This window comes from Aspergillus vadensis (genome assembly GCF_003184925.1).
Source record: "Aspergillus vadensis CBS 113365 unplaced genomic scaffold BO88scaffold_1, whole genome shotgun sequence".
NCBI lineage: Eukaryota > Fungi > Ascomycota > Eurotiomycetes > Eurotiales > Aspergillaceae > Aspergillus > Aspergillus vadensis.
This window is the reverse complement of record NW_020292039.1, coordinates 228,543-247,848: the sequence shown is the minus strand read 5'-3', so window position 1 is coordinate 247,848 and position 19,306 is coordinate 228,543. Positions and strand designations below refer to the sequence as shown.

Below are 19,306 nucleotides of genomic sequence, written 5' to 3'. Positions count from 1 at the left end.
ACTTTCGATTATGAATGTAAGTATACTATTTTCGAAGGATTATTGGAAGTATGCTTTCCCTTTCCCTTTGCTAAGCATAATGTCACAATCTATTATGTCCACTTCCTGCAGATGCACAACAACCCTAAAAACCATACCAATCCAATATAGACAATGAAGATAAAAAGCCAACAAACTTTTCCCAACCCAACACCCCTACCAGCAGAACAATAAACCACGAACCCCCGAAACAACCAAAAATAAAAACAATCTAATCCCTCTTCAACCCCACCCTCCCCGATCTCCTCAACCCAAAGAACCCCACTGCCGTACAAACCACCATCAACCCAAACATAGTCCAAAAACTCGCCCGATACCCCTCCATCAACGCCTCCTTCTCTACCTCCCCACCCTTCTCTTTTTCCTCGGTCACAACCGTCGAAATCACCTGCAACACCGCCATCCCCAACGCACTCCCGAACTGTGCTGACGTATTAAACACCGCTCCGGCCAACGCCTGCGTATCATCCGGGAACACATTCGTGATAACGATCAACCCTACCGTAAAGAGCGCGTCCGCGCTAATGGGCTGCAGGAGTTGCGCGACGAAGGCATTCGCCCAGTATGTCCAGGCTGGGTTGATGACGGCCATGAGGAGCGGGGAGAAGGCGCAGAAGAAGGAGGTGATGGTTACAATCCAGTAGGCGGGGATGCGGTGTACGAAGAAGCCGATTACGAGGTTGATGAGCACGCCGACAATTAGGCTGGGGAGGATGCGGATCGAGGCGCCCAGGGCGCTGAGGGATTGGATTTCCTGGAAGCTGTTTGAGGTGTTTTGTTAGTACGTGGTGATGAAATTAGAAGGGGGTGACAAGGGAAGGAGAAGGGGAGGAAGGTGGGGACGTACAATAAACTGGCGAAGAGTTCCATGGAGTTGATTACTGCGTTGGACAGGGCGACTGTGGCGCAGATGCTCGAGAAAGAGGTGTTTCTCCACAGTGCGTTGGGGATTAGAGCTGGTTTGCCGCGCTTGACTTGGAAATGGACCCAGGTGATGAAGGTGGGGAGGGCGATGGCGGCGACGCAGAGGATGATGATGCTTTCTGCGGAGCGGATGCGGGAGGGGTTTGCGCTGAGGATGCTGTGTTTGTGAATTGGTTAGGTTGGGGTATAGTGTTGGTGTTTGAAGGTACTCACGCGAGCAGGTAGCAGAGCAATGCCATGAATGCTGAAGCAAGTCCAGCTCCTACCCAGTCGATCTTGGTTCGGACATTGCGGAGAATGTGCCCGTCTCGCTGCACGGGGCTTTTGGGTAATGACCACAGTCCGATGACGGTGAAGAAGAGAGTGATTCCTCCGGCGATGTACCAGCCTGCGCGCCAGCCGATTGTGTCAATTAAAATGCCGCCTACTACTAGGCCCAGTGAGAAGCCCAATGGCTGGCTCAGACCAATGCAAGAGAATGCCAGGTTGCGGCCTTTACCAGGGGGTAAAAGTTGGGTAACAATGGACACCGAAGAGGCGAGGTGCATTGAGAGACCGACACCCTGGAAGGCTCGCATGATCACCAGCTCAATGCCAGTTTGCGACAGACCCTGTCCAAGCATCAGGGCGCCACTGGCGAGAGATCCAACTAGTTCCACCCATCGTGGGCCAATTGTGTCGGCAATTGAGCCGGAAAGAAGAAGTGTAGAGGCCGTGGCGAGACTGCATACCGAGGATGGCCATAGGGAGAGCGAAGGGGGCAGCTGGAGGTCTGCAGTGATGGTGGGGAGTCCGACTACAACCAAGCCATTGATCACACTGGCCGTGAGAGTGACGGCAAACAGCTGGGTGATGACAACGACTTGTTGCAGGCGCGACTTTCGGTCATCTCGAGGGGCTGGAAGTCGGACTTCTTCAGCGGAGAGACGGAGTGAGCTGAGCTCACTGGTCACTGTAGTGGTAGTCGTCGACATGGCGGCAGTGTGCGAAAAAATTTGGAGATAGCGACGCCGAGAAGCATGTCAATTCTGGAACCCATTGCGGAGTCCCCGCACTGGACCCGCTTTTGACTCATTTGCCCTAACTATTCTCTATACGGAGGGCGCCCTCCACTGATTACGACATAGAAAATGAAGTCAACTCTGGGGAATAGTACTGGACTCTACTATATGATATGGAGGTATCACTAAGTATATGGACACTTCTATGGATTGTCAGCTGGGTCATATCCCGAATATGAGTGTTGACCAGTTTCTATATCAGGGCATGTGAGCAACAACAGGCAAGATACTCATGATTCTAGGGTTAGAAACAGTAAATACTGTCAAAGCAAATGTTCCCCCACAGATTTCTTATGGGGCCTAGACCTACCAGTCGTAATCAAAATCCAAATAAGCTATCCTAAGGTTAATATGTATAACCCACATGCTTTTCTCCTGAACAGAACAATGACGCCGGACGGTCCTCCATCGAGGAGAACAGCTTAGTGAAGAAAGGTGGCTTGGCGCGTGGAACAGACCAGCTGCATCTGAACTGGTATTTCCTGTGCTATCAACTCGGACCACATGAAGATTGCCCAGTTGGAGGATTGCCGAATATAACCTTCATTACTTTACATGCTAGTTGTCTACCAAGGCATGCATCCCTGCACATGACTCTGGAGCTAGAATTATTGAAATAGATAAGCCAAAGTAGTATATATCGGTTGGTCGGTTTGGTTTCCCGTCAGCTGACCTGCCTGCCATTTCGCATTCCCCAATTAAATTTGTGCTTCAGTATCTAAACCAATCATCACATTTCCTTCGACCGAGGTCATTGTCTCGCCGTATCTTGCTCACTAACTTGATGATAATTTTTTTCTTCCAATTGTTTCATTGGTCGACCGACATGCCCTGCGCCGAATCCACCGAAGTCGCTTAAGATGGGAGAGGTCAACAAGATGAATGTCACGTTTCTAAGCGACTGGTTGGGAATTATGGAACAAGAATAATTATGAAGACCCTTGGCATCTAATCAGCTACAGCCAATGTAACTTTATGCTACTTGTGTCCTATGACCGTTGAAAGGGGCCTTGGTTGAAGGTTCCCGGATCTAAAGCTCCGCTGAAGGGCCATGCCGTTCGTCATACCTCATGCCAGTCTCGCTGTCTCGTTTTAGTCTTATCATATGGAGATGATCTGCCACTCATCTCCCCTCAGTCACTCTTCTTTATATCTAATTCCTCTATGTTCATCAGACCCTCCGGGATGCTCAGCGGAAGTTGCAACTACTGCCGCCTCTATCATCTGCTTCTAGATATTTTCAGAAGGGATGGTGCTAACTAGCAGTCCAGAAATTTTTGGATTTCTCTGGTTTATCTTTGGGCCTTAATATGGGTTTTCCTCCATCCCCTGAGTGGTTTCTCCCATAACGTAAATGCGGAGGCCACTGCACTAGCGATACTGCATAATTAATTCTGATTGATTGCATTGACTTTGCGTATCATATCCTCCTAAGTGGGTCAAAAGGATGGAACAGCAGCATCTCCATCATATGAGGCAATATCGAACTTACTCACGCCGCTGTCTGCCATACCTCATTACCTTCCAATCCACAATCGTAGCCACAACGGGATAAATCAACAAAGCAGCCCAGCTAAGCAGCCAGTCAACCAAGGAATAGTCCCGCGGACTAGGCCCACGCATATTATTCAGTAGAAACCGCGTCTGCAGATCCGTCGGGATCATGTAACATCCCTTATCAAGCCCTGCAAGAATCTGCCGAGCCACGTCCTCGACCGTCAACCCTCCGATTTTATCGGCAGTGCCATCAATCTCTTTACATATCTGCGGCTTCCGTGCTTGTTGTACGTTGATCCTCTCCGTCATGAATAACTTGGGAAAGCTGCAGTGGACCTGTATAGATCCAGCAGGAGAATACATGAGACTCTCCTGCCTCAAACTATCGGCTAAGGAGCGGACAGCCGCCTTCGATGGCGAATATGCGGCGTACCCTGGAACTGCAACTATTGCCGCCGTGGACCCTGTGAAGATAAGGTGGCGGGATTGCTGAACTTCAGCGTGCTCTTTTTCCAGTTTCAGCTCGGTGGCCCAAATCTTCATGACAGCCTGAGAAATGAACGCCGCTGTGAGGTAATTTCTCTCCATGCAGCTCTGAATTGATGTCGCAGAAATGTCCACAAAGTGGCCTACTTCCTCGCCGGCGCCGCCTGCGATGCAGAACAGGGCAGTTATGCGTTTTTTAAACCCGTTGATGAATCCGGACACCTGGTAAAAGATAGACTGGTTAAAAAGCGTTCTTTCTTTGATTCGGAGATACTATTCGCACGGACCTCATCGCTATTGGTCAAGTCCAAACGCTGGATACTGAGAACTTGGTCTTCGTGTACGCGCACAGCGTCCATATCCACCTTGAGTTTGTCCAGATCATTTTCAGAGCGTGCGATTGCTGTCACATGAGCTCCTAGCAGTCAATTGCTGGTCAGTGTCTGCCGTACGCATGCCATGGAATGGGGTTCTTCTTCAACATACCCCTCTTTACGAGCGACAAGGAGAGTTCCCTTCCTAGACCCTTGGAGCCACCAGCCACAAGGACATACTGGTTTATGTTCAGTAACCCACTGGAGATTGGGATTCAAAAGAAAGTGAGGCGGTTACCTTTCCTTCCACGTCAAACGTCATGTTGTGGTCTGGCTACCGCACGGGCGTGGAGCTTGAATCCTAGTGAGGCTGCGTCAAACAAGGGTCTTGTCTTGATTGGTGACGAAGAATAGTTAAGTCCCAGCTTTTTATCCTGAGTGATGGGAGATGAACGTGGCCGGAACTAGTTGGATACGTGCTCTGGTCGATGCCATTTGGGGGTGCAAGCGGTGAACGAATTACATGTCATATTTTTGCTTTTGCGTAGTTTTCCGAAGCATGAATCCTGGGGAACAATGATGCGGTATTGGGCGTGCTCGCTTTGCAATGGTAAGAAGTCTCCATCAAGTTGTGTTTTTCTCTACTAGTGGAGGTGTGTCATGTCACTACATATACGCATGCTTCTCAGCCTAATTTTATCAAATTGCGCCTACCGATGCACCCCTCACCACTCCCATATGTACATCATCTTGCCACGTGCTAATATGACACGTTAAATACATAACTCATTTGACATCATCACATTTCCTTCTCTGTCAAAAGGGCGGAAAGCACCGCCCCAGTCGCTGCTTTGAGAAGTTCAAGGCTGTCCCCAGATCTCATCAGCGATCTGCCTGGTCAGACCCAGCTTCTTCTTCTCGTCCTCCAGGCTCAGAGGGTATCCGCTCTCGTGGGTGCTGAAACCGCACTGAGGGCTGACGCAGATCCGCTTAAGGGCCTCCTCGCGAGTCTCACCACTACCAGCGCTAACGAAGTCGGCGGCCTTGTAGATCCGCTCCTTCATAGCCTCCTTGTCCTCCAGCTCGCGAAGCTTGGTGCTAATGACACCAACAACAACGTTCTTGTTCTTGGGCAAGAACTTGAGGGGCTCAAAGCCACCTGCACGCTCGGTGTCATACTCAAGGTAGAATGTGTTGACGTTCAGGTTCTCGAACAGCTTCTTGGCGATGATGTCATAGGATCCCTCCGCAAAGTGTCTGCCTCCGATGAAGTTGCCGCGGCAAAGGTGAATACCGGTGTGCATGTCAGCAGGGATCTTGCTGATTGAGTCGTTGTACAGCTTGATGTAGGCGTCGAGCAGATCTTCGACCGTGCCGATGTTGTCCTTGTCTTCTTCCCAGCCCTGACGGAAGGCCTTGGAGCAGAAGTAGGCCATACCCGGGTCATCGAACTGGACGTTTCTCAGTCCAGCCTTGTACAAGGCGTCAAGTTCGGCCTGGTACACCTTTGCGACGTCCTGGAAGTACTCCTCATCGTTGGAGTAGGCCTCGGGAGTGTAAGCCTTACCCTGCTTGTAGCGCATGTGGAACCAGGCGGGAGTGATCATGGTCAGCTTGATGGTGTGCCATTCACTCTCAGGCAGGGCCTGTTGAACCAGCTTCAGTTCATGAAGGTTCGAGACCGACTTCTCGGGGCTCCAGGAAAGCTTGGTTCCAGCGATGACCGAGTCACCGGGCATGACCTTGCGGTCCTTTTCAATCAGACTGACCACATCGGGATGGTAGAGTCTGAACATGGAAGCTTCAGCATCCTGAAGACGGATAGTGCCTGATATATTTATCAATGATATGATCGACGGTAACAGAATCAGAACGATGAACCATACCCTCGAACTCATCCCACATCTGTCCCCAGAAACGGGTCCGGTTGAATTCACCAGAAGTGACAGCCTTGTAGCCCAGGTCCCGCTGGAGCTTGACAACATCACGAACAGTCTCCTCCTCAACGGCCTGCAGACCAGCCTCCTCCTCCGAAATGCCGGTATCGCGGATCTTCTCGCGCACCGCAAGCAGGTTGTCGGGACGCAGCAAGGAGCCCATATGTTCGGCCCGGAAGGGCGGGGCACTATGAAGCTGGTTGGCCATTGCGTCTGAGCTTGTTCTTCCAAATCTGCTCAAAAATACTCTGAATAAGAGGATTGAAATTTCTGGCAGGCAAGAGTTCGAAGCTTTTGAGACCGGAAGGCGGGGTGCATCGGCAAGGGCAATTGCCGGTGGGGTGCATTGCGGGGGTCCGATCGCTTCCAACTGACTCAATGCCGTATTGCCGATTGGCTGGGTGGGACGTGTGTGACTAAGTTTGGCTTCTTCATTGGCTGAATATTATTCCGGTACAAGCTTATCTCCTATTTCGGATTCATCAATCATTGCTATGACTGTACAGAATGCTCGTGGTTCACGGATTCCATCATAGCTTAAGTGGTTGAAGAATGTGAGCTTAAAGCTTGGCTTCGCAGCATATCTGATGCTTAGTTCTACCCCGACCAACGTTCGTCCCCATCCGTCTCCCGCCTCAAACCTACTTGTAGTGTTCTCGCCTCAGTCTGTCTTGAGATCCGGCGTGACACCCAGGGCTGAACCTTTACCCGCAAAAATAGAACGAGAAGCCCACGGCGCAGGCCAGGCGAATGATTCCTCAATAGCTCCAACATCTTCACCCGACACTAGGTGATCAATCACCACGATGAATATGTAAGCGCCAACTCCGGTACAGATATGCCACCTGTTTTATACCGGTTGTTAGCTCGGACCCTTAGAAGAAGGCATGACTCTGCATACCACCCATGTAGTTCCAGCAGAAAAGCCCACGGCAGGCCAATAGTCGCCCGCCAGCTCCTCAGCCATTCGCAAATCCACCCATCAACTAACCAGACGAGGAATCCCAGCTCAAATATAGCTTTGGCAGTCAGTGTACTGAAAAACATGAAAATGATAGGTAGATGCTTTGGTCTTACCAGCTCCGAGCCTCACAATACCCCAGATCTGCCGTCGAACGAGAGAATCCTTTGGCGTTCGAGTGGTGATCAACTGCATCGTACGGACTCCAATGATTGTCACGCTGACCACGAACGTGACGGAATGTAAGATGAGCTCATCTGTCAGTGCATGGTGTATTATGAGACCTATAAGAGCTGCATTCAGAAGAAAGGCTAGGATAATCGAGGTTCTGCGACTAGTGTTCACTGTCATGACGCGGTGGAGGACCGGGGTTGTGGTGAGATGCATGGCCACATCGTCCACTGTTACAAACGGACTTCGTAAACAACACTACGTAGCCTAGCAATGGAAGGTAGTGGATGGCGTACTCATCTGAGTATGGTACTTCAGGTTCATGTGAAAAGCTGCAGAAGCGATACCAACGCCCATCAAACCCCAGTAGGGAAGGACGCGGAAGACATTCTTATTCGATTGTCGACGGAGATGGTTGATTCCGTATGTTGCGTAGAATACTGCGCCGTTTTAGATTTACTTGTAGAAGCGGCAGGTCGCGACATACTGTACACAAGATTGGTTAGGGTATTGATAAACTTGGCGACGTATCTGGTCACCACGTAGTCCTATGTGATGTTCTTGTTAGGAAGGATAGACCCGGGAATATTCTGTGCTCTCAAATAAACCAATTATTTCCTCGCAAAAACTTTGCACCGTTAGCTTGGACTTGATCGTGGCCTTCATACTAACTTAGCATGTGAAGTAGATGGGCCCCAAAAGGGACTTTCCGAGGCCATAGTAAGGAACCTTTGGCAAGTATAGTGATTAGGAAATGGCACATATCGGGGAGACCTGATTTATACGTGATTTTCCATCAGTTGCCATGGGTTAGGCACCAGCAAATTGGCTTATGTCTCCTGCAAGCTGTCATCTATGACCCTGGTTCGAAGGATTATGGACCCGCAGTAAGAGCCGGATAGCGCTTTGGTAAATCCAGCCCCAGTCTCATTGCTATTTCAACTGAGTGATTGTGGCTTTATCTAAATTATCGCTCGACAAGAATATTATGATTCTTGATGGTACACGTAATTTTTTGGTACTTGGATTCTGTTCCATCGATACATCACGCTTATGATGTATTTGATAGATAGGTAGATAGTATACCCCGTGTATAATTATATCGAATGTACAGTATGAGACAGAGACTACATCTACACCAGGCAAGTTAATAGTACTGATAATCAAGTAGTATGAACACCCGAAACTTTTATATGATAGTTAAATAGTAGATAGTCTATCACCAGGCAAGCAATGCAATTCATCTCACGCACACATGCACACCCTAACGCCAATCCCGCATTTTTATTCCCACCAAATGATAGATAAATTGGTATCGTTGCAATCATTCAAGCATACCCATCAACTCACATCCCACTCACTCACTCAGAAAGAAGTAATCCACTACGCCCTCCCCGACACCTTCCCAGGAACCCTAGCAGGGCCCAATCCCTGCCGAACTTCATCCAGCATGCGAATACCGATGGCCTCATTACCGTTCTTTCCACGCTTCGCCTTGGCGCCCTTTCGCTTAGCCTGGGCACTTGTCTTATCGTCCCACCCAGCGAGGAAGTCATCCATGATGTTGTTGAAGTTGTGGGAAGGACGAACAGCCTCGCCGTTCGCATCAACGAGACTCGGTGCCTGAGACGAGGCAGTCGAAATGCCCGACACGGCACTCATACCGGTCATGCCGGTCATTCCACTGACCATGGACATGTTGTCGTCGAACTCGTCCTCCTCGTCGAGGGAGTAGAGGGCCTCGACGCGCTCGAAGCGGTCGTCGAGGAGACGGTGACCCTCTGTACGGGCAAGGGCGGACGAAGTCATGGAGTAGGCGGAGGGGTTAGTGAGGGCGCCCTTGCGCTTCTTGCGGCGGATGGGAGTTCCTCCCACGGTGAAGACGGTCGAGGCGAGGGTGCTGCCCTGCTGGGAGGGGACGACGCTGGGAGGAGCGGCGGGGGCTGCTTTGCCGGACTTGGCGTCTTTCTTGAACTTGGCGAATTCGCGCATCCAGCCTTGGTCTTCGGGGTGCATGTCGGGCGCGGGCTCGTTGTGTTCGGGAAGTTCGCCGGGCTGGTCCTCATGCTCAGAGTCTTGGTAGCGGGCCTTTGCAGCTGTGGTGTCCATCTGCACGGGGGCCTTTTCTGTCGCATCGGATTCCCATCCATCGTCTTCTTCCTCGACATCGTCGAAGAGGGTATCTTCCCAATCACCCGGGTCCATTTCCTCTGCCCGCGTAGTCAACTGGCCGAAGACATCCTCCTCATCGTCCTCGTCCACGAACTCTTCGTCTTCGAGCGCCTCCAAGGCCTCGCGCAACCGCGGGTCCATGTCCGGCTGGAATCCCGCAATGGCGTCGGGCACGTTCTGCTGGTCCTGGTAGGTGGGTTTGCGCACGTAGGAAGACGCCGTCGAGCGCATGTCGTAGCTGTACATGCTTTCGGTGCCACCGAACTCGCTCCGTCCGTCGTCCAGCGAGACCTGTTTTAAAGCATCCTCCAACTTCAGCCCTTTGCCCTTGTCCTTGCCCTTCGTCTTGGCCTCGACGAAGTAAGCGTCGCCGGCGCCGGTGCCCAGCTCGCGCAAGTGCTGCATGTAGTCATATTGCGAGTCATCATAGAAAATGCCGTAGTTGGCGGCTTCACCTTCGTTTTTGCGCGCGGCTCCCCCGAAGGTTTGGTTTAGGTCGGCGAGACTTTGGCCGCGGTGCTTCGAGGCGGAGGAAGATTCACTTGGGGCGTTTTTGGGTGGACCGTAGACGGGGTGCAGAACGCGGTCATCGGCGGAGGGGTCGTGAATGAGAGGGTCATGTTGGGAACGGTGGAAGAGTTGGTAGGTAGTTGCTTGTTTCTTGTCGCTGTGGGTTGGGTGGGTTAGTTGGGTATATAGATTGATTGTATGGGGGGTATGGAGGGACAACGTACATCCACTGCTTCCGGGGAGGCATTTTGGGCGGTAACCGGTAATCCGGGAGAGATACTCAAGTAAAAATAGAGGAGGGAGGGGATATGGTTGCGATGGTGAGAATGAAGCTCAAAGATGAAGATTAAATGTTGGACTGAATTTCGGCAGAAAAATCGCGGTCGTGGGATGGTCACGTGCCGCTTATCGCGAAGGGTCCTCACCACCACCACTGCTGATGCTGTAGTATTTTAGTGCATCTAGAGTGATTCCAATAATAATTGCGTTCTTCTATATCTATATTTTACCTACTTTCTATGCAAAACAAATCGTGCAGTCTCTTGGACGAACGCAGAAAGTGCTGAGTCAGCCTTATCTTATCCGCGCGGGGTTCGACGAAAATTGCCCGATTGGGTTTTTATCAAACCTTTCTTAATAATCTTCTTTCACTTCTTCTCTTCTTCAACTCCCACCATCCCTGGTGTCTCTCCCTCTCAGTCATCCCCAGGTACAGAGACAACCGTCACCATGGTGCTTGCTAAATCCAAAAACTCCGTCGGGCTGGGCAACAGCCTGATGAACGACCGTTTCGGCAAAGGCAAGGCCTCCAATTTGAAAAAGGCCTCGCACAATGCCGGTATTGCCCGCAAGAACGAAAAGGGTGAGACCTACATCACCAACGCTCCCACCGAAGCCGCCTGGGTGAAGATGCGCAGTATCACCGAGCAGGCCGCCCTCGATGAGTTCCTTAGTACCGCCGAACTGGCCGGCACCGATTTCACCGCCGAGAAGATGAACAACGTCAAGATCATCCACACCGATCAGAAGAACCCCTACCTGCTGTCCGCCGCCGAAGAGAAGTCTGCCGTGAAGAAGCACAAGCAGAACAAGAACCGTTTGACCGTTCCCCGTCGACCCAAGTGGGACCAGTCCACCACCCGCCAGCAACTGGAGTTGATGGAGCGCGAGAGTTTCCTGAACTGGCGTCGTGGACTGGCCGAGTTGCAGGAGAACCAGGATCTGTTGATGACTCCTTTCGAGCGCAACTTGGAGGTCTGGCGCCAGCTGTGGCGTGTCATCGAACGTTCTGACTTGGTGGTCCAGATTGTCGACGCCCGTAACCCGCTGCTCTACCGCTCCGAGGATCTGGAATGCTACGTCAAGGAGATCGACCCTAAGAAGCAGAACCTGCTGCTTGTTAACAAGGCCGACATGTTGACTGAGGCCCAGCGTGCCATGTGGGCTGACCACTTTGAGCGCCAGAACATCAGCTTCCGTTTCTTCTCCGCCCATCTGGCCAAGGAGCGCAACGAGCGCCTCCAGCAGGACCTCGACTCGGAGGACGAAAGCGAAGAGGACATTCCCGAGGAGGAGCAGTTGGCCGAGGGTGCCAAGTCTCTGGACATCAAGGACGGCGAAGAGCCCCAGGAAGAGCACGACGGTGGTCTTGAACTCAACCCCAGCGCCAGCTCCAGCTCTTCCCGACGCACAGAGATTCTCAACGTCGAAGAACTTGAAGAACTCTTCCTCTCCAACACCCCCGACACTTTGCCCGATAACGACACGCCCGAGGGCCAAGTCAAGAAGAAGACGACCATCGGTCTGGTCGGATACCCCAACGTCGGTAAATCCAGCACGATCAACGCACTGCTCGGTGCCAAGAAGGTCTCCGTTTCCGCCACCCCCGGTAAGACCAAGCACTTCCAGACTCTCTACCTGTCTCCCGAGATTATGCTCTGCGATTGTCCCGGTCTCGTGTTCCCCAACTTCGCCACCACCAAGGCCGAGCTCGTCGTCAACGGTGTCCTCCCCATCGACCAGCAGCGCGAGTTCACCGGCCCCGCTGCCCTCGTCGCCCAGCGCATTCCTAAGCACTTTGTCGAGAACGTCTATGGCGTGAAGATCAACACCCGCCCCATCGAAGAAGGAGGAACTGGTATCCCCACGTCCCACGAACTTCTCCGCGCCTACGCCCGCGCCCGCGGTTTCGCCACCACTGGTCAGGGTCAGCCCGACGAGTCTCGCGCCGCCCGCTACATCCTCAAGGACTACGTCAACGGCAAGCTCCTCTTCTGCCACCCGCCGCCTGTGCCCGAAGGCAACGACCCCATCGACCCCATTGAATTCAACAAAGACCTCTACGACATGGCCCACCTGCCGGCCCGGCGACAAGCCCAACTCGCCAAAATGCTCCAGAACGAGGAAGTCACCGACCCGGAACTGCTCGCCCTAATCAAGCCGGTTGAGAAGGGTGCGCGGTCCCGCAACCTCGACACGGGCTTCTTCGGTCCTGGTGCCAAGGGCTCTACGGGCCGTCTCACCCTTCCTTTCAATGCCCAGTACACGGACCAAGGCCAGGAAATGCGCAAGCAGTTAACAGGTCGTAAGGAGCGCATGATGGTGGCTCTGGAGCGGGGCGTTGACGTATCGGAAGTGAAGAGTGGTTCGTCAAAGAAGCACTTCAAGGCGAATAAGCGGCGGGCTAAGAAGGTGCGCAAGAACGCGATGGACGAGGATTATTAGCAGCTGCTCGCGGGCGAGTCTATATCCAGGTTTTCTTTTTTGTTCGTTAGATAAGGTTTGGATGGGAAAAGTTAGGTTGCATTACACGATGACTATGGGATTAGGTATGGCGTACTTAAACATGAGTTAGTACGTGAACAGGGGAGGGATAGAGGGAGATAGGGAGATGATGACGTTTCGTTATATCCATTGATGTTATTTAGAGCAGTCCTATCATCAGGACGGTGCATGATGAATATGATTCATGAGACTTTGCATGCAAATCTTCAAACAATACTAATCATCCTATACCAACCAACAATAAACCACTATACCACCCCACTACCCCCAAATATACTCAACAACCTCTTACAACCGACTCTTCCCCCCAGCAGCACTAACCCCCAACAACCTCTCCGCCTCCTCCGCCTGCCACTTCAACTTCCTCCTCACCTCCTCCTTCCTACTCTTATTCTCCCTCCTCCCCATCTGCAACAAATGCACCTCATCAGGCCCATCCGCAATCCTCAACGTCCTCACCCACGCCCACATATACGCCAACGGCGTATCCTGACAAACGCCCATAGCGCCATACGCCTGCACCGCACGATCAATAACCCCACACGCCATCGTCGGAACCATAACCTTAGCCTGAGCAATCTCCTTCAACGCGCTCTTCGCATCCCCCTGATCGATCTTAATCGCCGCATTCAACACAATCAACCGCGCCGCATCAATCTCAATCCGCGACTTAGCCACCCACTCCAGAATCACCCCGTGCGAAGACAGATTCTGCCCGAACGGCTTCTTCCGCTCGTCGTTGATGCGTGCAATCATCCACTCCAGCGCCTTCTCGGCCGCCCCGATGGTCCGCATCGCGTGGTGGATCCGTCCAGGACCCAGCCGGCCTTGGATGATCTCGAAGCCGCGGCCTTCGCCGAGAACGATGTTGGAGGCTGGCACCCGCACGTTCTTGAATGTGATGTGCCCGTGCCCGTGCGGGGCGTCGTCGTACCCGTACACGGTTAGCATCCGGTGCACCGTGATTCCTGGGGTGTTGTGCGCCGGCACCAGAATCACGGATTGTTGCTTGTAAGGGTCTGGGTTCGTCGGGTCGGTCTTGCCCATTACGAGGTAGACGGCGCATCGGGGGTCGCCTGCGCCGGAGGACCACCATTTCTATACCAGAATTAGTTTATATCCTCTTGAAAAGGGGGTATAAAAGAGTGGAAACATACAGAACCATTAAGCACCCACTCATCCCCCTCCCTCCTAATCTCCAACTGAATATTAGTAGCATCACTACTAGCGACCTCCGGCTCCGTCATGAGGAACGCAGACCGGATCTTCCCCTCAAGAAGAGGCTCCAACCACTCCTTCTTCTGCTGCGCGTTACCATACTTGGCCAGCACTTCCATGTTACCCGTGTCCGGGGCGGCGTTGTTCGTTGCCTCCGACGCAATCGTGCTCTTGCCCAGGTACTCTGCCATCAGCCCGTACTCAAGATTACTAAACCCGGCTCCCTGCGAGAAGTGGTTCTTGGGTAGGAACATGTTCCAGAGGCCTTGTTCGCGCGCCTTCTGTTTCAGCGTTTCCATGATCGCTGGGTAGGTCGACCAGCGCTGGGCGCCGGTGCCGAGTTGCGCGCGGAAGATGGGTTCCGAGGGAATACATTCTTTTTCGACGAATTGTTCGACCTGTTACTTTATTAGTTGTTTTGTTGGGGGGGTGGTGGTGGGGGGATGTAGCTGTGGGAAGGAGGTATAGGGAGGTATGGAGGTATACCTGGTCGAGGGTACGCTTGGCCCGGTCGCTGACGAAGGGTTGAGCGATGACGGGGATGCGGGTGGAGGCGGACATGATTGATTACTACTTTTGTGGATACTAGAGTTGAATTGATTGATTGATTGGAAGTAGGATGATAAGATATGATAGGAAGAAAAAAGAATGGAAGTGAAATAGGGAGGATGGGATTATAAGCTGAAGCAAGTAATGCGGAGAACTGAGGTTGCGGAGAAGCAGCCGACCGAACCTCGGCTGATCGGCCGATGAGTCAGCAGCAGCATATTCACGCATTGCATTCATTAACCATCCATAGTTATCAATATGAAAGAATTATCAATCAACCAACTGATTGATTGATTGATGTGACAAATAAAGCAGTAAGAAGTGAAGCGTAAGAAGAAGAGGAAGAAAAAAAGCATAAAGCATGGCCGAATCCCATATCGAGCCTTGATTTTCTCATAAACCCAATCAATCCAAACCGAACCAACAAACACCACAACCGACCCAGAGCAAACCAATGCAGATTAACAAAAACAACAGAAGCAATGAATCACCCCGGTTACTGGATCATCATGTAATCGGAGTATTGCGACCGGCGCAAACACAGACAGATGTATCCTTCTTTACCCGGAGATGATCTGAAAAATCATGCCTCGGTGTTTTCTTTCTGGGCCGACGACTGCTGTTCGAAATTCTTCTTGCCGAGCTTGGCGAAGAGGGACTGGGGTTTGCCGGCACTACACACAGTTCATTAGTATCATCTTCAATCTGTAATCTATAGGAAGTAGGGAGCATACTTCTTAAACCGCTTGCCCTTCAAGTCACTCAACTTCTTGGAGCACGGACTCATGATATCATCCGAGGGAGAGACATAGCTTGCTTGGTTCCTTTACGACAGTCAACATCCGTACGCACATACACATCTAGAAAAAGAGTGTGGTACTCACTTATCGCCATTCTCCAACTTACCCTGCAACACCTGACGATGATATTCCATCGAGTTGATCTTGGCGGGGGCGGCCTTGAGCTCGTTCAACTTCTCGGTGTCTTGAGCGAGGTGGGTGTTGGTGCGGTCGGTGAGGGGGTGGGAGTCCATTTTGATTGTTTCTTTTTGATTTCAGAATATCTTTCTGATGAGAGAGGTATCTGGTTCTTGAGATGAGAAACAGGTAGTCTTGTAGTAGCAGAGATGTGGAGGAAGAGTCAATGGAAGGCAGTGGGAGGGAAGAGGATAAGAATCGAAGGCAAGAAAAACCCGTCGATTGTTGTCATGGCAACCACCTCCATTACCAGCACCCGAAGATGTCATTCATTGTCTATTCACTTAGGTAGTAAGTGGTTAAGTACATCATTTGTATCGATTATTTGTCCTTTCAATAATCACTGTAAATGGTCATGGGTATATACATCGTCTCATCATGTCGCGTAGCTGTACTCCGTACTCCTCTACAATATGTGTACATACAAACATACATATTCCCTGCGTCCCCCCTGCACTCTCTCCGGTGTCACCAGCTGCTGCCGTGACCAACACAATTACACTTTCTCCAGGAATGGCAGCCGTCTCGTCACTCAGTCAGATAAGCTCTTCTGCAGCTGTTGGCCTGGAAACACGCGGCCGAGACATCGCCACCGCGCTGAACCTGCAGCCAGAATGCAACCCGTCTGTCATGTCGGGCTCCACATGCCACGACCACATCATCACTAGGCCTCGGCCACCGCGGCATTCCCTTCATGAGACACGGGTGACTCGCCCGAGCTAGATGATTCTTCAATGGACTCCTCGCCTCCCTTGAGGTCAGGCGGGCTACTGCGCGATCGGACTGGTGGCGCCACCTCCGGCAGTGCCAACGAGTCACCCCTGTGGTTCTCTACCTCCTCCGACGAGCTCATCACATCGGAGACAGGCGTCGGTGGAGAGTAAGCTAGTGTGGGACTAATCGGCCCATCTTCCTGGGAATCCTCGGACAGGTTGCGTCGGTGGCCGCCCGCACGCCGTCCCGACGACGTCGGGCTCACAGACGGCGACCCAAACGGAGGTGATGACGACCGCAGGCTGTACGACCGCGACACCATGTTTTGCATGCTTGGCAACTCAATGTAGCTGCTGACGGCGCCACGGGAAAAGAGCACCAGTCCGAAGCAGAACAGGATCATGATGCTTTGGATGACGGCCACCCGCTTCTGGAAGACCAGTTCATCAGCGAGAACGCCCAGCTGCGCGCTTAGCGAATGCACCTCCTGATGGTACTGGATGCGCTGGTGCTCAAATTCGAGTGCTACGCTCTTCCAGACGTTGTCGTACTGCTCGCGGAATTGCTTCAGTTCATGAAGCACCGTCACGTTCAGTTGCTCCAAGAATGTCGACGTCTTGGCCAGCTGTCGTTTCTCAACCTTGTTGAATGCGTCGCGCAAGATCCGCGATTGCTCTTCGATGTACAGTAGTGAAAGACTGGAGTTGGATTCCAGCATTTGTAGCCGTTTGTTCACGGACTTGAAGAATGACTCTTGCGTAGTCGGGTTCGCAGAAGGAGGCTGTGTCGCTGTTGACCGCGTCGTCTCCGCGGCTACGCTTTGCTCTTCCTTGGTGAAGCCAGTAGACCGGCTATCGGCTTCACCTTGTGATGTAGTTTCTGGACCAGCCGTTGTAGCAGACGAAGGTGCCGAGTCAACATTCGGGCTAACAGTCACTTTCTGCTCCCCTGCCTCGGCTGAAGCTTCGTTACCAACAGACGCAGTATCGTCGCCCTTGGGAGGTGCAGCGTCAGTAGCTGACGGGCGGTTGAGAGATGTCTGAGTCCCTTCAACCCCAGCAGCTGGTGAGTCATGAATACTACATGTCTCAAGCACCCCCAGAAGCTGCATCACAACCGTCTCATCAACGATGGGTCCGGGGTTAGGGCAAGTCTCCGGCGTCTGCTCGTCCACCTTCTGCTCTGCCGTACCTGCTGCAGGTGCAACATCCACCGTAGAGGTCGTCTCTATCTCAGCAGCCGCCGGTGCAGGCTCGAGCTCTTCATCAGCCACAACATCATCTGTCCGACTAACCTCCCCATCATGCTTATACTCCTCCAACATAGTCGTCCCATGCACGCGAATCAAACTCAGCGGACAAAAGAACTCATTCCCATAATGCGTGAGAAACTCGATCTTGACATACCGGGCCCAGATAAGCGGATTCTCCACCGCAAACGCCTGAACCTCGCGCGTATTCCTCGCCTCGTAGATGCCCAGCTCGCGCCACTGGTCCAACTTCGCCGGATACCGATCCGACACACTGACGCGAAAAGTATGAAAGATGGAGCTGAAAAACTCATAGTTGGCCAACACCACCGTATCAACCAGAATATCATCACACAGCTCCAAAATCAAAAACTTGTTGTTAGCCCGACACTCATTGAGCATATAGCTATCCTTATTCTCGATCAACACCGACGACGACCCCGTACACTCCGGATTCGTCTTCAGCACCGTCGCAGCGCAATCAAACGACGCATAATTGAACCTTTCTTTGCACGTCGTCCCCGCATCCTTCGACCTCGACACACCCCCAGCCGGCGGCACACCCTGCGCCAGAGAATCCACACCCCCAACAGAACCCCCCTCCTCAGTACCCCCAGTCGACACACGAGCCCCCCAAGACGTCGGCTTCGCCGCCTCCGGCGTATCAGCCCCAAAGCCACCAAAATCCAATTCAATCTCAACATCCTCACCCAGCGAATCCAACGCATTATTAATCCCCGTCGGACGCCGTCTCCCTTCTTTCCCTGCAGCAGCGCTGCGCGCGCCCACATTCTCCGCAGACTGGCCAACCTTGGCCAGATTCTGCTTCTTCCAATCCTCGAACGACAGGAAATTCGCATTATCGAGCGGCGATTCGGTATCGAGCTCATGATCAGGCCGTGCGCTGCTCTCCGAAGAAGCAGCCATGGAAACAGACACAACGGAGAGCGTCTCCTCAGGTGCTTTCAGCAACGGTTGTTGTTGTGCCGCGGAGAGAGAAGTAGCCGGGTCCGCTTCCCATCGCGTCTCCGGACACTGAGGCCACTGGATGAACTCGGCTTCGGCGACTTGCCAACTCGGCGCGGGACATATCGTCTGACTGGGGTCTGCGGTTGTGCCGTCAATCCAGGTGGAGATTAAAGTCATCCAGGGAATCCATTGTGTGGCGGTCCAGCTGGTGGTCATTTTTTTGACCGGGACTGTGTCGCAATGCGACCTTTCTTTCTTTCTGTCTTCCGGACAAGTAGCACGTAAGATAGGATAGGAGGTCGGGGTGATTATGTTGATGTATTTCGGGCAAGATTCATTGCGCTATGTACTGTAGGGACTGATGTATTTATGTAGTAGCTATTATAGACTGGAGGAGAGGGAGGGAAAGAAAGAAAGCGAAGACAGTAGTAAAGTTAGTTCGCTCCTTATCAGTAGGCGGCGCGCTCCTTCAGGGGATCGTAATCACACGGATCAGAAGAAGATCCGAGGATAAATGAATGGTCGAAACAACAACCTTCGGGGAAGCAAAGGAGGTCGGAAAAGTAGGTAGTACAAGTCGCGCAAGAGGCCACGCGCCAGAAAACACCGCCTCTTTGCTCACCGGGTGTGAGATGGCGTTGTCGCGCGAGGATAGATTGATTGACCGAGAGAGTCTGTCTTTCTCCATTCTTTCCCGCGGCGGTCTGGAACGGAGACCTGCCACCGCCTTCTCTCCCGCCACTGGCACTAAACATAGTGGCATCATTAGCTACT

The 19,306-nt window shown here is 52.3% G+C and overlaps 7 protein-coding genes across 7 annotated transcripts; 1 reads left to right on the top strand and 6 right to left on the bottom strand.

Annotated features, from left to right (window-relative positions):
- Window positions 1-250: 250 nt before the first annotated feature.
- Window positions 251-1,937, bottom strand: BO88DRAFT_483221 (putative MFS transporter; the record flags this gene model as incomplete). The annotated part of the gene is made up of 3 exons (XM_025712207.1): window positions 251-800; window positions 887-1,120; window positions 1,177-1,937. The coding sequence occupies 3 exons, from the start codon at window positions 1,935-1,937 to the stop codon at window positions 251-253; spliced, it is 1,545 nt and encodes a 514-aa protein (XP_025567903.1).
- Window positions 1,938-3,505: 1,568 nt separating this feature from the next.
- Window positions 3,506-4,741, bottom strand: BO88DRAFT_483220 (oxidoreductase,short chain dehydrogenase). Its single transcript, XM_025712206.1, has 4 exons — window positions 4,620-4,741; window positions 4,494-4,560; window positions 4,295-4,425; window positions 3,506-4,229 (listed from the first exon to the last, which is right to left on the bottom strand). Exons 1-4 carry the CDS (start codon window positions 4,641-4,643, stop codon window positions 3,513-3,515), a joined length of 939 nt encoding a protein of 312 aa, XP_025567902.1. The 5' UTR covers window positions 4,644-4,741; the 3' UTR covers window positions 3,506-3,512.
- Window positions 4,742-4,978: 237 nt separating this feature from the next.
- Window positions 4,979-6,616, bottom strand: BO88DRAFT_376988 (cobalamin-independent methionine synthase II family protein). The gene is made up of 2 exons (XM_025704382.1): window positions 6,208-6,616; window positions 4,979-6,149 (listed from the first exon to the last, which is right to left on the bottom strand). Exons 1-2 carry the CDS (start codon window positions 6,464-6,466, stop codon window positions 5,182-5,184), a joined length of 1,227 nt encoding a protein of 408 aa, XP_025567901.1. The 5' UTR covers window positions 6,467-6,616; the 3' UTR covers window positions 4,979-5,181.
- Window positions 6,617-6,919: 303 nt separating this feature from the next.
- On the bottom strand, window positions 6,920-8,056 carry BO88DRAFT_447948 (ceramidase; the record flags this gene model as incomplete). The annotated part of the gene is made up of 6 exons (XM_025710409.1): window positions 6,920-7,103; window positions 7,160-7,277; window positions 7,336-7,620; window positions 7,687-7,830; window positions 7,878-7,938; window positions 8,027-8,056. 6 exons carry the CDS (start codon window positions 8,054-8,056, stop codon window positions 6,920-6,922), a joined length of 822 nt encoding a protein of 273 aa, XP_025567900.1.
- Window positions 8,057-8,773: 717 nt separating this feature from the next.
- Window positions 8,774-10,319, bottom strand: BO88DRAFT_376984 (ribosome biogenesis protein LTV1; the record flags this gene model as incomplete). Its single annotated transcript, XM_025704381.1, has 2 exons — window positions 8,774-10,229; window positions 10,297-10,319. The coding sequence occupies 2 exons, from the start codon at window positions 10,317-10,319 to the stop codon at window positions 8,774-8,776; spliced, it is 1,479 nt and encodes a 492-aa protein (XP_025567899.1).
- Window positions 10,320-10,716: 397 nt separating this feature from the next.
- BO88DRAFT_399797 (ribosome biogenesis GTPase LSG1) lies at window positions 10,717-13,056 on the top strand. Its single transcript, XM_025705401.1, has one exon. It carries the CDS (start codon window positions 10,802-10,804, stop codon window positions 12,794-12,796), a length of 1,995 nt encoding a protein of 664 aa, XP_025567898.1. The 5' UTR covers window positions 10,717-10,801; the 3' UTR covers window positions 12,797-13,056.
- An 88-nt stretch (window positions 13,057-13,144) lies between these two features.
- On the bottom strand, window positions 13,145-19,183 carry BO88DRAFT_439662 (Sad1/UNC domain protein; the record flags this gene model as incomplete). The annotated part of the gene is made up of 6 exons (XM_025709724.1): window positions 16,280-19,183; window positions 15,508-15,566; window positions 15,358-15,447; window positions 14,575-14,644; window positions 14,014-14,472; window positions 13,145-13,954 (listed from the first exon to the last, which is right to left on the bottom strand). The coding sequence occupies exons 1-6, from the start codon at window positions 18,746-18,748 to the stop codon at window positions 13,145-13,147; spliced, it is 3,957 nt and encodes a 1,318-aa protein (XP_025567897.1). The 5' UTR covers window positions 18,749-19,183.
- Between the last annotated feature and the right edge of the window lie 123 nt (window positions 19,184-19,306).